We start from the raw sequence: 17,675 nt of genomic DNA on the forward strand, positions 1-17,675 counted from the left end.
AGCAGATTTGACCGATGGTGAAAACTGGTTCTTCCAACATATCCCATTCACATGATGAACAAGCATTAATTGCCTATCGAATTGGATGCAGAATGCTCCTACCCATGTGGAGCAGGGCATATGGGGAGGTTTCCAATACTGCATAGCTCGATTCACTTAATTGTAATAAATGACATGGTTCATGTGCAGTTGACCACTCACTGGAGTGTCAGCAAAACTATCACATTGATAACTGTCTGAGGATGCAATAACATTCAAGATGGTACTGTAATGTGATACCAAAGTGTATGAAGATATACATATAAGTATAGCTGTATTTGAGTATATAAGAAGTATTCTTTAAATCGAAACACTGAGACATGAATATTGCCTGTGGTGTGGAGAATATCACCTGTCTACGTACACCAGTTTTAATAACATTAATGTGCCATTTATAAAGGAACACAAAAATTTCCTACAGCGAATCCTTCATTTCTGTAAATTGTAAATGCAAAAAAAATTCTAGGAGGGAAAGAAAATTAAATTAAGAAAGGTTTTTCATGTAAGCCTTTATATAAAACTTATAAAATAGTTAATGGGTTAAAATGAGAAAAATTATTTATCATATAATTTAATCAGGACAATAGATTAAATAATTATGTTCACAAAATACATCTCCAGTTTTATACCACAAAAATTAAAGGCACGGACCTTGAAAAATTTATAAACATAATAGCTTTATAAATAGACAATACTCCATAATTCAAAAGTATAATAGCTTTTGGCAATGAAATGAGATTTCTTTATTTATGCTCCCTTGCTTTTATTATTCATGATATAAAATTGTGAAGAGAATAATTATTTAACCTCATATGATAATTTCTTTCTTCCCTTCTATTTCAGTAATTATTTTATGGGTTTTAAATAAAGACTTTTTTATTTTATTTCCTTAAATGAACTTTTCTTTATTTCTTTTTCTATTCATTTTTTTAGTCAATGAAAAGTCAATCAAATTATTCAATTCAAAAATTGTATCTCAACAATGAATAACTACTTCCCCCCCCCAATAGTTCTGTTACAGGCCAAATGATTGAAAAGAAACCTAGCAATTAAAAGAAAAAAAAAAAAAAAAAGCAATAACTATCTTCTCTCTCTTTTTTTCTCCCCCCCTTCTATTCAATGGTACCAACAGTAAAATTTTAGTGATTTTTAGTTTGTTCTTTAAATGATTAAATGAAGATATGTACTAAACTATGTATCACTGTGTAGATCTGTGTACCTCTTCAAGTTTAAGTTTTAAAAGATGTAAGATGAACTTGGAAAATCGTTGCATTCTTATCCATATTAAGGGTGAATGCAAAATTTGAACTCCATGTCTTATATGAAAATAGACTAAAAATCAATGACAGAGTCTTTACCATAGTGACAAACACTGTGAGCGAGTTAAAGTAAAAGCTTATAAAATGGCACTGGTTTTAAAATAAAATCTAGAAATTTGCCTAACTAATATTTCTTATATCATTCTTAATTTGAAAGGAGGTCCAAAGTTTGTTTTATAATAACCTCTGAAAGTTTCAAATCTTTGTAATGGCTACATTTTTGGATGGTAGAATTTTAAAGCTCATAAAAGAATAAAATATTACATACCTCAATAAAATGAAGAAAATCTTTAAAATAAAATGCTGAGAAAAATGTATACAAACATAAAAAGCAAACATTTAATAATGGCATGGTAGATTTCATTGCAGATAATTTTAAACAGTAAGAAAACCTTTTGGAGAGGATTAATAAGAATAAATGAATTTTAAAATGCAAAATTATATTTAAAAAATTGAGAGAAATAACATTTATAAAATGGCAGAAGATTTTTACAGTAAACCTAACTTCTTTGCAAGTAATACTTAGCAGCACAGAACTGTGATTAATAAATAAGTAAATGAAATTAATTTTAGAGAAATCTATACAGAAACATGAAAAATAGTGTGATGTAATGAGATTATAACTTTGAAATTGATGTATATAGAGAAATCTATACAGAAACATGAAAAATAGTGTGATGTAATGAGATTATAACTTTGAAATTGATGTTTCCAAGTGATGGCCAAGAAGAGTGGCACTTCCTCTTTTTCTTCATCACGTATTTTTTAAAAATAATTTATAATTTGTGAAAATTTCAAAACTTTGAAAAAAATATCAATAATAATAAAAAAAATATCACAAGCTAAATTAAAGTGTACAATAGTAATAATAATAATTAATAAAGCATAACATTTTTTGGAATCATTACTAAAGTTCTGTACCGTCTATAATAACAGTAAACAATGTAAAAAAATTGGAAATCGGCCAATTCGATCTATGTTTGTGACGTCATTGTTCATAGTGGCTTATGGGTAAAGGGAAGATAGTGGTCTTCTGGATGGTTCCCTAAATATTAAACTCCTTCATGTTTGCTTTTTCTCCTCTTGCTAATGGCAGCTATGTGAAGGAGTGCTGTATGTGATTGGAACTTGTGTCTAGTGAATTTAATTGATCCTTTATATTATGGTGGTAAGTTCTTTTCCCCCCACCCTTTTTTTAAAAATTGAAGATTTATAAAGTTATATATATATATATAGAGAGAGAGAGAGAGAGAGAGAGAGAGAGACAAAGAGAATTGGGATTCATATCACAATAACTTTTATGATTGTCATTTAATAAATTATTTTCATTGAATTCTTTAATAAAAATTGATATTTGAACCAATACAAGTACTGACAAAATTCAATCAGAAATAAAATAACCTGCAACAATATAAATAAAATTATTGAAATGAGGAGAAATAAGCTAGTCAACAACATTCAATTTTTCATATTTAATTATTAAACAATAAGATATTTTATGCACAAATAAATAACGTAAAATTAAATTATTGTAGAGAAGCAAAAATAAGTTTATGAATTGGGTGATACCTGGAATTAAACTCAGATCCTGTTACTCTATTTTTCCACTCTTAATGTCTGTGCTATTGATGATTGAGTTAGACTGACAGGAACATTTTTTTCTGCTCCACTATTGTAGATATATAGTGGGAAGATTCTCCTCCACCATTGTAAAATATTTTTGTCCAAAAGCTTTTTAAAAGGGAGAAAAAATTGCTTTAGGAATTCCTCCCTGGCACACCCCCAAAAAATCATCTCTTTATTATATTTTTAATTTTTATTGTTTACATTTTTAAAAGTTCAATCATTCAGGCTTGAGGTCATAAAAGAAGATGCATCATTCTAACAAAGTCAATGTAGAAAGAGGCATGTGCTTTCATTAAATAAATCCCTTTAAAAATAAATTTTGTATATTGCCTTGTTTCATGTTTAATTTTCAATCTTTAATTATTAAAGAATAACTTACTTAAATAAATATGTAATAATGTAATTGGCCTTTATCAGTAAGCAATAACTTTCTTCAGGTTTATTCATACTTGCCAACCTATGACACTAAACACTTAATGACAAAAAGATTTTTAAATGATAAAAATATGTTTTTAATAGAATTAACTTTAAACAACTGCTAATTAATATCTGAAAGTTTAGTTACCTATTCTAATGCAAACAGTACAAAAATACTTAAATGTAAAAAAAAAAAAAAAAAAAAGAAAAAGAAAAGGAATCTTTTAACAAAAAAATAATACTTTAATCAGTTTTTCATTCAGCATACATAATCCGATGCCTTCAGTGGCAAGCTGTGCTCAAGTAAGACCCCCATAGCACAAAACATCCTCAGGATGTCCTATTTAAGTCGCAATATCCCGGGACATACTTAGGATGTCCTAAGGATGTTGATTCTCAGATGTCCTGAGGAGATCGTAATTTAACATCCTGAGGATGTCTTATTTAAGTCGCTATGTCCCGGGATATGACAGGATGTCCTGAAGATGTTGATTCTCAGATGTCCTGAGGAGTTCACCAATTTCACATCCTGAGGACATTCATTCTGCATTGTCCGGAGGACTTTCGTTGTCAAACATTTTGAGGATATTTGTTCTCAAATTTACCAGTTTTAATTTTTTGACATTGCACATCTGAAACTTGCACATTATTTTATTTTTCATATGTATTTTACTATGTTGTTTCTAAATGCTGTACATTAAAAATATTGATATGATTGATGATTTATTCTTGTTATTTTGTTATTAATTTTAACTGCTATTTTTTCTGACGTTTTTAAAAATTTATTTAGTCATGGAAAAGATTTTTTTCAATGGATTAGCATTTTCTAGAATATTTGCAAAATTCTAGATAACATATATTTTTTTTTATAAAAAATGTATAAATTACATGTATAATTACTACCAGATTACAAACTCTAGTACAAATATAGGTAAAATTAGATATAGATATATTTAATTACGGAAACGAATTTTTTTTTTTTTAAATTTGGGTATAGAGACATTAGGTATTTTTTTGGAAGCAGGAAACATGAAAAATTAGCAACTGCCTTTGCCGGGAATCGAAGGACGGACCTCTGGAATACCGGCCCAGTGTGCAGAACCACTACACCACGAAGACACGCTAGGTGTGGTGGTGGTGTATTTAATTATGCCAAAGCACACTAGGGCTATCTGCCTGTGGGGAGGGATGTCTTCGTGGAGGACTTTCTAAGGGAAACTGGCTCGTATACACGTTACACGTGGGGAAAACCACGAAAACACCCATGCAGCCAGCCCGTTCGCGGGATTCAAACCTCGGATCGCACTACCAGGGTTCAACAACTTTACCGCTCGGCCGCTGGTGGGCCGAAGACACGCTAGGAAAGCGGGAGAAATACCTTATATTACTTCTCTTTTTAAAGGCCGACATTTTTTTTAAGGGGATCCAATCACTAAATCCTGGGTGTGGATATACCTCATCCAATACCTTTTTAGTTCGGGCGCCACTGTAGAGACATTAGGATTTTTTGGGAAGCCGTAGAGATGAAAAATTAGCAACCGCCTTCGCCGTGAATCGAACCACGGACCTCTGAAATACCGGCCCAGCGTGCAGAACTATTACACCACGAAGGCACGCTAGGAGAGCGGGAGAAATACCTCATAAGGAAAAATTTTTTCCTCTAATTACAGGACAGAAAATGTTTTTCAATCGCGCGATCTGTTATTGATATTGAATTACAGTCGTGCGATGATTTCGCAGTAAAGATACATCTCTGATGACTATCCAAGATTCTAGAAACTTTGGTCTTATATAGAGATGGTCGTCTTATAGAAATAATGCTTAATATCAATATTTATTTATAATCTCAGAACTATTGGTCACTTTCAGAAGTGGTCGTTTGAGAGGCGATATTCTATATATTTATTTACTGATACTCTCAGATTCCAAAATTTGTTTATATTCTCAGAAATATTGGATGGAAGGTGGTCGTCCCATACATGCAAAATTTTACATTTCATTAAAAATGAATTCGGCATTATTTAACTATTTCCCTATTAATTAATTAATTAGATAAAGAAAAAATTAGGAAATAGTACTGTTTATTACGGAATAATGTAGGAAGTTCTACAGAACTATATTCTTTCGCGTCATTGCACATTGTATCCGGCGAACTACTAGTTCCTCGTATTCTTCCGCAAATCCGTAAACATCTGCCTGATTTGAAACGAAATCCAAAATGGCTGCACCATGAGGTTAATTTGTATGGATATTTTTTGTTGCATGAAAGGTAAGTTCAGTTGCAATACTTGTATGTTTACTTTTTTTGCTTTTCGAATTTATGTTATTTATGTCATTTTGACAGTTAAATGTTTCACAGCTTTATGAATTCAATTGTTACCATTCTGTCGTGAATTACGTGTATCTCAATGGCTGGCTGTCTTTTCAAATATCTAATTTGCCCTGCTATCCAAATATTTATGATTGAATTTTTTTTAGTCTAGTTTATGCATTCAGTTTCAAAATAATATGTGTGATCAGATTGCTTATTATTTTATTGCAGCAATAAATTTATGTTAAATAGTTTGAACAATTGTATAAAAATAAGAGTTTGCATTGTTTTGTCCAAAATATGTATGGTTGAAACATTATCTTAATCTAGTTTGTAATTCAAGTTTTTTTGGGAGTACTGTTCTGTTATTGGGACCAGAATCGGAAATGTATGAACCTGTGTTCGTAAGTATGTGCATAGATGTGTATATGTAGACACACAAACATACAAATATACAAGCATACATAAATACATTTCTGAACCCGGTCCTGATAACAGAACGGTACCTTTTTTTAATCTTTTTTGAATATTTTATAAAAGGATTAAGCACTTTTCAAACTGCATATCATTTTAAGATTCGACTTGCAGGAAGACAAAATATGGTCATTCAATCAAATGCTTATGATTGCTTTTAACATTTTCTCATAAATATTGTTTGCATTTTTATTGTATTTTAGATACATTAGTTATGTAAAGTGAACATGAGAATATTAGGAAAGCTGAAGAATATGAATAGCTACATGTATTTTTTCATCGAGCCCATTGTTTTAGAAATCAATGCACCATTATTATATGCTGGCTTATTTTATAGTTATATGCAGTTTAATTTTATGTTCATGTTACTGTAGTATTGTCATTATAATAAAAGTATTGATAATTTTTGTTGAATCTTGCAAGTTGCCTAACATTCAGAATTATTACTACCGAATTTTACTGATAGGTTTTTTCGAGTTGACATAATCTGTCTGATAAATAAAATAAACTGGTGTTTAAATTATATGCATTTCTCTTGATGTTTCATTGAAAGTGAGATGGAAATATAAATGCTAACCAGAAAAGTGAATTCTTTTTGCCTGAAATAACAAACTGTACTAAATGATTAATGTTTATATCATTTTATAAATGTCAATATTAAAGTTTCTCCCCCTTCTCTTCTTTGATTTTGAAATAATTTATAATAAAATAATATATGCATAAGTGTAATTAATGTAAAGTGTCATTCAATAATATAATTTATTTTTACTGATATTTTTATATTTCTTATCTGGGTTTTCTTTTGGTGTTAGAAGGAGGAAGAGACTAATGTTTTAATTAAGGAAATAATTAAAACATTACAGTCTTTTAAATAACACAGTTACAGTAATGTTTATTGAAGCAATCAGTACTGTGTGATTGCCAGTGAATGAATAATGTTAAAATGCATTGTTCATAAGAAAATTTGCTTATCTTTGTGTTATAGATTTTATTTTGACACAAGCTGAAATTTGAATTATTGGAAGCACTTTGAAAACCCGAATTATTTCCTGAATCATTAATCAAGCCAATATATAACATAAAAATTTTCATACAAAATTATTTCTTTGAGCATATTATAAAGAGCTCATTTAATTTTATTATTTGTACAAATTTTAGACAAAAGTAGCATGTAACAGTTAAAGATTTATTGAAGCCTACTTGTTACTTGTGGTAACAAAGAAGTGTAAAAGATATTGCCACATTAGCGAACATGATGATCATTGATGCTTAGTTTAGTAATTTAATAATATATTGAGAAATGCTGGGAACTTTCAGAAGTAGACATTTCGGAAATGATGGGCTTGATAAGAAATTTACATAGTTTTATTATTTATTCTTTAGTTAAGAATGGATTCATGTGAAAGAATTCTGTTTAATTATATGTGAAAGAATTGTTAAAGTTTGGCATTTAAAAAAATGAATTAATAATATGCAATTATCTTTTTATTATACATATATTACTATATATTTCTAATGTGCTATGTAAATGTCAGTGCTAAACAATTGAGATACTATTGTCAGGGCAATCTTTTCTTATACATGAAAAATTCTGATATTTTCTTATCATCTGCCCTCACAGCTTCAACTTATGCTAAAACAGCAAGAGTATGCACACGATAATAGCAAACTATGAATATGAATACCACACACATGTATTTACATGCTTTATATTTAATCTTTATTTCTGAATAGTATTCCATTGGATGAAAAATATGTGAATATTGACCCAATATATATATATTTTTGTGTGTGTGCATCCTAAAATTTCTTGTTTCTTATAAAGTGCTTATTTGAATTACTACTTGTGAACAGAGCAGTAGATATGAACCATAAACTAACCATTTTGCCAATTTTCACAGCTTTGCAGATAGTCAGAAAGCACCAAAATTTGTAATAATGTTAAGTTTAAATGATGTTCTATACTTTTGTGTTAATTTTCCTATTCTATTAATTCTATTACTGTGTTATCAAACTTTCTGCAGGAATTTCAACTAGTTAAGATGTTATTACCATGTGGAGAAGAATTTGGTTTTCAAGCTAGAAAAAATTACAGCTGAAGGATTTTGTAGAAGGTCAGTCAAACTGGTTTTAGTTAATTATAATTTAATTTTGGGTGAAGAATTCTCAAATTTATTTATCATAAGTGTCTAAAGGTCTTCTAAATTAAATTCTGCTTGTTTTTGAAATTTTTCATGACATTCATTCTTTGATTATTATTATTTTTTTTAATTTACTAACTTATGTCCAGGCACATAATGTTGCATTTAATGCCATACCTTAAATATTGTAAAATGGTAAAATAATACATTTCATTTAAAAATGTGGTTGTGACAGTAAATTTTCTGTTACATTTAATCATATCTATAAACATTGGTATACATCATTTTTCAATAACCTGTATATTATTTTGTGCATTTCTTTTACATCCAAGATCTGGCATATGACTTGCTTTTCAAACTGATAACACGGTGTAATAATGTAATCTAATGGATAAAGTTTACTATGGAACGGGCCAAATTTAATAAATTATTCTTTGAAAGAAATTTATTCATGTGTTCAGTGTGTCTCATCTCTTTAAATTGCTAAAGTAAATTTTATGTACTTGCATTTAGGAATTTTGACTGTATCAGAGTAATTTTGTTTCAGTTATTATAACATGCAAGGGAAAAAATTCATTCATAGCTCCGTATTTAAAATTAGTTAATTAAAGTCCTTAATAAAGAGGGACGTTTTTGTTGTTTTTAATGTCGATAGAGTTTAATTCAAAAATATGCCACACTAAGGGTTACTTTTTAACCTAATTTAAAATTTTCATTACTTTAACATGTCCAATAATGGTTATTTTAACTCCGATATTCTAATAATATCAAAATTCCTTACTTTTTGATAGGTAATCCAAATGTAAAACAAGAAAAGAACAAATTAAAATCTAAAAGTATATTTATTTCATACCTCTAACAAATAAAAACAACACACTTTTACTTTTTACTGTCTATCTGCATAGTGTGGCATGTCCCGTAAGACTGAGATTTGTATGGTCAAATCCATGTTTCAGTTAAAGGAAAATGCATGCACAGTCTTCTGATTTTCCCTTCGATTTAGGATTCTGTATATACTAGCATAAGAAATATATTAGTTAATGCAGTGTTATACATCAATATTTATAGACAATTATTGTGGCTATGTTTATTATAATTTTGTTCACTGTAATGGCTGGAGTGCCTAAACCACCATGCTGTGTAAACAAAACTTAAATCTCCATCTCTGCATACTGCCCCACTAGTGTTTAGACCACTGAAATGGTGATTATGGTAGAATATCTTTGGTAAAAATTTACTCTACTGTAACCCTTGGCGAATCGTTTCTTTTTTTTATATCAAGATCGTCACCTGAGAGGATCGGCACCAATTTCAAGGTGGCCGCTACACAAAACCAAAATAAGAAGTCAAAGACATACACAAACTCTGTGTCCATGTACACATTGACCTATTAAAACAGAGAACTGCACAAACTGGGCATTGTGCACTGCCTTAACTTTGTCCATGTACACATTGATCTATTTTCACTTTAAGAAAATCAGAAAGTTAAAAATATCATAGTTACCAGAAAAAATTCGCCACTGTCTTAACACACAGACAACCAAAAATACACAAACAGAGAGGAATAAGTTACCAAAAATACATATTTCCTAACATAAAAACATTAAACAACAAATCTTCTACCAAAAATTAAAACACAGAGACAAAAAAATAAATGAAACGTCATTTTTTTAACATACCTTTTTTTCACATGCATATGTTTAGGCTTATGTTATGCAAATTTTTCGTCTCTTAGTCACCTCAGACATACTCAAACGATGGTACCCACACCAAAATAATAAATAGCATGTTCAAAATACAAGACCATACCACTTCCATGCAACCAAACACAGCAATTGAAAAGAATGGTAAGAACCAAAAACCTGGGACCGTACAAAAGGTTTACTATTAAAAAAAGTAGCCCAAAACTAAATTTATCACAACACGTTGGCAATATTTGCAGAAATAACTCCTTTTTATTGACAAAATTTTTTTTTTTTTTTTTTTCCCAAAGGCTACTTTTGCCAACATTATCAACATTAGGGTTACCGAAAAACTTATTTGACGCAATGGGCTTCCACATTTCACAAACAACCAATACCACTTTGCGATTTTTTTTTCAGACAGAAACCAAGGTGTACCATACAGTAAAGATTAGCCACATCTTCATTTACTACTGTTACAAGTACTTCTTTGGTAAATTTCTGCAGTTAAGTTCAAAAGTTTAAAATTGGATTAACATGATCAGATTCAGAGTCATAGCTAGGGTTTTCAGCGCTCAGGGACAACTGAAGATTTCGCGCCCCCTACTGCTTGCCAAGGATGGAAAACATTTAATTCTAAAATGTTCTAACATCAGTTTGGCGCCCCTTGGATTCTGTGCCTGGGGACAGATGCCCCCCCTTGCCCCCCTCTAGCTGCCCCTGATCAAATTTTATTTTCTGCACGTAGCTAACAATTACTTATGTGTTGTCAGATAAATGTTACCAGATGCATTTAATTATATTTTACTTGCCAATCTCATGAGACAAGTTTTTTTTGCTCCTGCAAGACTTTACTTTGTGTTGCAAAATAAATTCATTCTCACTATTTTTGGACTTGCCTACACATTAAATTTAAAATAGTTTTATGAATAGGTAAGATGTGATTATCATAATTTTGTTTCTCTCTTTATCTTGGCAACTTTATATGTTGATTCAGTATCCAGGTTACCTACCAGTGGCTGATTGATAAAACTGCTCATATGTTCAGCTAGTGGTTTGAGTTTATTTTCTGACATAAAAAATTTTAAAAGGCATCCCCCATGTTTATTTTACTATAATCGAAAAATCAAATAATTGCTACTCTGTTTATAGGTACTAAATGTTAAAATATTTTAAATGCTTCCTTTAATTTGCATTCTAATAGTCATTTGTTTAAATTTAATTATGAATTATATTCACATATAGTAATTGTGAGTGTTTTTTTATTTTAGGTGCTGTGAAAGGCAATGACAGAGATCCAATTTATCAAGAGTTCTTATATACTACATAAGAATACATGGATATAAGATTGTTTTTCATGAATTCAAATAAAATGTGATAAATTTGATTAATAAAAACTATTTTGAATTTTGAAAAGTGTTTTTCCTCTGTTAATCATAATATAGTGCCATAAATTTCTGAATGTGTTTATTTTTCATCCAAATAAATAGCTTTACAAAAATTTGTCATATTAATAGATATTGCATAATTTAGCGTTATTATACATATTTATTATAGCAGATTTAGCTGAACTACTTTTTTAGTCTCTCTGCAGATGAAGTCACAAAGGTAAGTGGTTAGATATTTTTCTGTATTCCCCATTAAGTAATTTTATCTGGTAAATTACCATTACTTATATACTAAAGGTGAAAGAATAAGCTTTCCTTGAAAATACAAAAATTTGCAGATATTTCAAAAAATTGGTATACGTAAAGTTCTTAAATTGCCACATATGCGAAACTGAAAATGTTATATATGAAATAGTTCATAAATATAAATATTTTCACTATTTTTTAAATATAATTCACTGCATTTGTTATATATAATCACAGTTTAAGGTAGCAGTGCTTTTCTCACTGTGATTTCTCATGTATTTTGATTCATAAATACACGTACATAAATCCACGTATTTTGATTTCTCTTTTGAGACCGAATAAAAATGAACTAAACATTCTCATTGACATTGAGAGTTGAATAAAAGCTCACCTCAAAATAAAATGAATTAATAAATGTATGGAAAATTTTACATAGCATATATTGAGCAGAAAGTGTAAACTGAATATACTTAATGGAATTAATAATTGGTGGAGTTGATTGCAGAATAAAATGCCTTAATTGCATGGTAAACAGTAGATCTTTTGAAGCTTTTCTATGTTGCGTAAAATGCAGATTTAAATTTTTGATATTGATTGTCATATAAATGGCAATTACTGTTTTATTTTGCTCTTAAATGAATGGTTAGTAATAAAATTATGGATGAGACAATCTTTAACATGCGCTAGAATTTACAAAGTTTAATTTGGTGCTGATTTCAACGGGTAAATTTCATTTTACTGAATTTTGCATAAAATAATACCAATGAACCATTGCAAATTATTTTCAGAACTTTTTTTTTTAATCTAAAAGGGCTATTAGTTTTGAAATGAGACTTCATATTGTCAATCGTAAACTTGTTTCGCTTTTCATTCAAGTCTTGCCATTTGGCAAAATTTAACATATTTACCTTTAAAATCTAATATATTATTGACTAACAAGCCAAGCTATTTAAAAGCATTACACACAATTCTTAACAATGCTTTTTTTAATTTTTAATCTAATTGATTTAAAATGCATTTAATTCATGATATATCTAATTGAAAACATTTTAATATTTTTACATAATTACATGATATATTTCTTCATTTTTCAAATATATAGAAGATATATAACTTTCTGGTGTCAGTATCTTATAAAATGTTTTGCTATTTCCACTGCCCCATCTGTATTGATAATCTATGCATTCATAAACTTTTAGCCTCTTTGAGTGACTGCTAAAATCTGAGGCCTTTCAGATTTTTTTTTTAATTGTGTGAGCAGAAAGATAGAATTTTAGAAGAGCTTCTTGAGTTACCTTTTGAATGATATAAAGAATTGTTAACATAATGTCAAATTTTTACAACTAAATATTAAATATATAAAAAAGCCTGCAGCATTCTCATGTTACGAAAACATATTTATTTATTCTGAGGCTAGGAATTGATTTAGTTTTAAAAATACAATTTATTCCTTTTAACAATTTCCCAACAATGTCATCAAAACACTATAAATTCCTTATGTGTTTTAAAGAAAGATGATTCATTTATATAAAGATTATTAAATGGCTAATTTTATTATTCAATTTTTAATACAAGTTAACTGAAATTAGAAACTGATTTTGTAAAATAATTTAATTATGAATAATTCAATTTGGGGGCTATTGGATGTTTAAAAATGATCAAAAGATTTTTAATATCTTAAAAATAAAAGCAAAATTTTCAGTTTTAATATTTTGTATTAATAATTCACTTTAATTTCCTTGCTCAGTTTTAATATATTCACAAATTCAGATTTAAAAACAAAATAAGTTGTATAAATATTTTCAACATTTCTGATTTTTCCATAGTAACCATAGGAGAAGGATTTGAGACTATCTTTGTAAAAAAAGTAGGTTTTAGATCATCACACCTTCACATACTTTCACTGGAATTTTCCTCTGTATATATACTGGGATGTGACACTAAGTAGTTGAGAGTATGTATTTAAGAGGTTAAAGGGATATTGTAACTAGTGTTTCAAATCCTGATAACATCCCATACGCTGTCGGTGGGACGTAGATAGGATGTCCTAAGGATATACTGGGATGTGACATTAAGCGCTCAGGAGGATGAGTTTAGGAGGAAATTGGGATATTACGGGATGTCCTGAGGATGTAGTAAGTAGGACTTTAAATCCTAATAACATCCCATACGCTGTCGATGGGACATAGATAGGATGTTTTTAGGATATAATGGGATGTGCTTAGGAGGTTTGTGGGATATCCCGAGGATGTAGTAAGTAGGAGTTCATATCCTAATAACATCCCGCATGCTGTCGATGGGACTTGGTTAGGATGTCCTAAGGATATCCCGGGATGTGACATTAAGCACTCGGGAGGAGGTGTTTAGGAGGTTCGCGGGATATTCCGGGATGTCCTGAGGATGTGCGCATATCCCGCGAGCAACATCCTTGGGACATCCCAAGGATGTTTCTGTGCTATGTGGGGAGGGCAGAGAAGAGGCATGCTGCATTAATAACTTTTTGTTCCTCTGTTTTTCACAGAAAAATTTAATTTTTCGTTTTTTTTCAATAGAACTCTTGTTGTCCTTGCACTTCTGTGTACGCTTATGTTTAAGAACATTAGCCCTCCCACAGTACAAAATCGTAAAATTGCAATGAGAAACCGCGAACATCGCAAGTGTGAACATTTCCTTGATGAAATAATAGAAGGAAAGTCATCTGTGTACAATTTGTGAAAAATACACGAGTATTTTACCTTTTTCACAGGCATAGCTGAAACAATAGATTGTATTTTCTTAAACTTTCTTGAAAGCATGTGCACTCGCACCACTCCCTGACAAGATGGACGAAATAACAACCTCATTCTTGCTTTGTGTTCATTGGCCACTCTATGTGAGATGGCACTCTGTGCCACTTGATGCTCAGTGGTGAATTGGGACATGATATTTTTGGACGCATGCACACTACTCACAAAGCAGAAGCATGCCATAATTTCTCACTGATGAAACGACTTTATTTTTATTATTTTTATTTATTTATTTATTTATTTATTGTATGTGTGTGTCTGTAATCTAGAGAAAAACTAAGTGCTTTCAGATAACCAGAATCACTTTTTTTTTTTTTTTTTTTGTGCATACGTGTGCAAATAACAAAGTATTAAGCTAAACTATGTAGAAAATGTGAGAAATTTTTAAAAAGAGAAAGCAGGGAGAAATATGCTGAAAATCAGGTTGGTGGGAGAACGGTAAAAAATCTGGAGAGTTGGCAACTTTGCTTGGATAATAAGAGAAAAAAAAGACAGGTTTCTTGCATTGTGGGCAGAAAACGGCAGGACCTAGAGCCAGCAAATTTTTCAAGATGCAAGATATTTGGGTTTTGAATTTATTCTGAAAACTCAGTGATAAAAAAGAAATATGTTCCCACTCGGCAAAACGTAAGATATTAGTCTTTTAAATTTAATCAACAAACTCGGCAATTGAAAAGAAAAATTGTCTGTCTGAAATAAATTTTGGCTAAACATGAGATATTTAATTTTTCTTTCAAATTTAATCTGCAAGTTATTGTTAACAAACTAAATTAATATTTAAAAGCAACGAAGGATGTTTGTCATCTCTTTTGTTATATAATTACCAGCTGTGCTCATTAAAATAGCTATATATATGTTATTTTTCTTTTTATAAAAGCTCTTGCAGTTTGGGCGACTAGTATTCATGAAATTTTAACATATGTTGCTTTTAACTGATGCTTTTAAATGCTTCATTTTCAGCATTTATTATTTTTATTAGCTAGTTTAATTTGTCACATTTTATTTCATATTATGTATTAGTGAAATATTATCATATCTTAATTTATAAGTGTGGGATATTTTTAAATCATAATAATACTTTTTTTGTTGTTGTTGAAATACATCACAAAACATCGAAATATCTGCATAAAATTTCATTATATTTATCTGAGTGCAATTTATAAAACACTAAAATACAAGTTCTCTATTTTTTCTACTGTATTATAATCCTTTAATAATTCAATATGCTATATAAGTCTAAATTTTCTCAAAGTGTGTTTAAATATTCTGATTTTGATTTTTATACTGTTGAATTAATTTTCTGAATAGGTTATAAAGGGGAGTTCAAGTGGTCAGATTATTTAAAGAAAACAAAATCTGCAGCTGCTCCAGTGGATTTGTTTCATAGAGTAGAGTATATTCCTATTCCAAAAATATTTTGTGCATTCAAATTTTAAAATCTTTATACTGAATTATAGTTAGTTGTGCTGTTTGTAATTTTATTGCACTGAATTGTATTCTTTGTAGGTAAGGAACTGTAATAGTGCAATTTTTTAAGTAATTTTTTTTCATTTGTGCTTTGCTACAGAGTTTTAGAATAATTAAATATTTCAAAAACTGGATTACATTTAAATAAGTTCTTTTTTTTTAATTTTGAAATTAAATTTTGTACACTACAATGTGTTTGCTTACTCTGACTAGATTTTCCATACCTGAATGCTTTGAATACTATTAACATTTCCATCCTATAACTATACTTTTAAATATTATAAATACTGTATTTAATCAAAAATAACCTCTAACTACTCCTCACATTCTAGGATAAATTTTAAGAAATAAAAGTATGGGGTGAATCTTTATTTTACCTTTCAGTAAATCTGAGAAAGAGAATCTCAGTCCCCCTCCCCCTCTCCATTTCTTCAAAATTTCTTTGAATGAAAATACCGTTAGCTTATGCCCAAGGACATTGTTAATGATTGTTTCAGGTATATCAGAGGCTAGTATAGTAATGCATTCTTAGACTGAAATTGCTCAGCCAGATATGTCTGTTAAAATTAATTGTAGTTATGCAGTATATGTTTATTTTCTCTGTCACTGCCTGCATGAATATATTTTAATTTAATTCTGCACACACACACACATATATATATGCAGTATATTTATGTATGTATATAATGCAAAAATTAGTGCATTATTACCATCACTTGATGCTATCAGCAGCGAACTAGATTGGGTTTTGAACTGCTTTTTATTTTGCATTTATTTATTATATCTATATAATATAAAAAACTTAGTTAAAATGGCCTTTCAAAGCTAAAATCTAGTGCTAAAGCACTAGTTTTAAAAATTTTAAAAATTTAAAAAATTTAAAAAATTTAATTTTTTAAATTAAATTTAAAAAATTTAAAAAAATTTAAAATTTAAAAAAAATTTTAAAAAAACTAAATTTAAAAAAAAATTAAAGTAAAAAGCATTAAAGCATTTAAAGTAAAAAAACTTTGGAAGTTAATTCTGTCTTACATAAAAAATAATTACAAATAAAAGCGTGAAGATAAAAAAAATATATATATATTAGAACAAAGTCTTTTACTTATGATTATTGTAATTTTAAAATAGCAACTACAGCTGCTACGAATGGCCATTCTTGGCAAAAAAACTACTTTCCTAAAGAAAACAATGGAGTTAAAATGAGATGAAATGGCATTAATGGCAAAAAAGGAATGTATTGTCCATTTAAGAGGAGAGTATTATTACTCTCCTCTTAAATGGAACAATTACCATATCAACAGCCAGTTCTTCAGATGGCTCATATACTTCCTTAAAGTTGCTTTTTAAGAACTCAAATATCTCCCTTGTTTTCCAAAATTTTTGAGATCATTTTTATCTGTGGTGACATGTTATCTTTAAAGTGCAGAAATGAAGAATTTGTGGAAATCTGTCTCTATACACAGTTTTCTTGCAGGGGGAGAGAAGTGTTTCAAGCATTTCCTCTGTGGACCAGTAATCTTTTATCTTGTCTTTTTTAATATGCCCCATTAGCAATATCAATGCCAGTTTAGCAGTTTATTTTCCATGTAACTGTATGCTCTTTTGTTTCTAATTCAGGGCTAAAACTGGAATTTTGCCTTAGTATTTATTCTGCATAATGATTTGTTTCCTTGACAGTTTTTTCAATAATATTTCAGCCAAAAACACTTTCGAAAAATTTAATTTCCTTTGTAGCTTGAGAAGCAAAGATTTTTATTTCGTTTCTATCAATAAAATTCA

At 29.4% G+C, this 17,675-nt stretch overlaps 1 protein-coding gene across 2 annotated transcripts in view; it reads left to right on the forward strand.

The window, feature by feature from the left end:
* LOC118203030 (MBT domain-containing protein 1-like) overlaps positions 1–17,675 on the forward strand; it is a 100,733-nt gene that overhangs the window by 39,431 nt on the left and 43,627 nt on the right. For both annotated transcript variants that reach the window (XM_085824228.1, XM_085824227.1), the window contains one exon: positions 15,738–15,817. In XM_085824228.1, coding sequence (XP_085680354.1) covers positions 15,738–15,817 — 80 coding nt within the window. The remainder of the gene's footprint in view (positions 1–15,737; positions 15,818–17,675) is intronic.

Source organism: Stegodyphus dumicola, chromosome 9, assembly GCF_044657685.1.
Source record: "Stegodyphus dumicola isolate Sdum_Otavi_A_Nest chromosome 9, ASM4465768v1".
NCBI lineage: Eukaryota > Metazoa > Arthropoda > Arachnida > Araneae > Eresidae > Stegodyphus > Stegodyphus dumicola.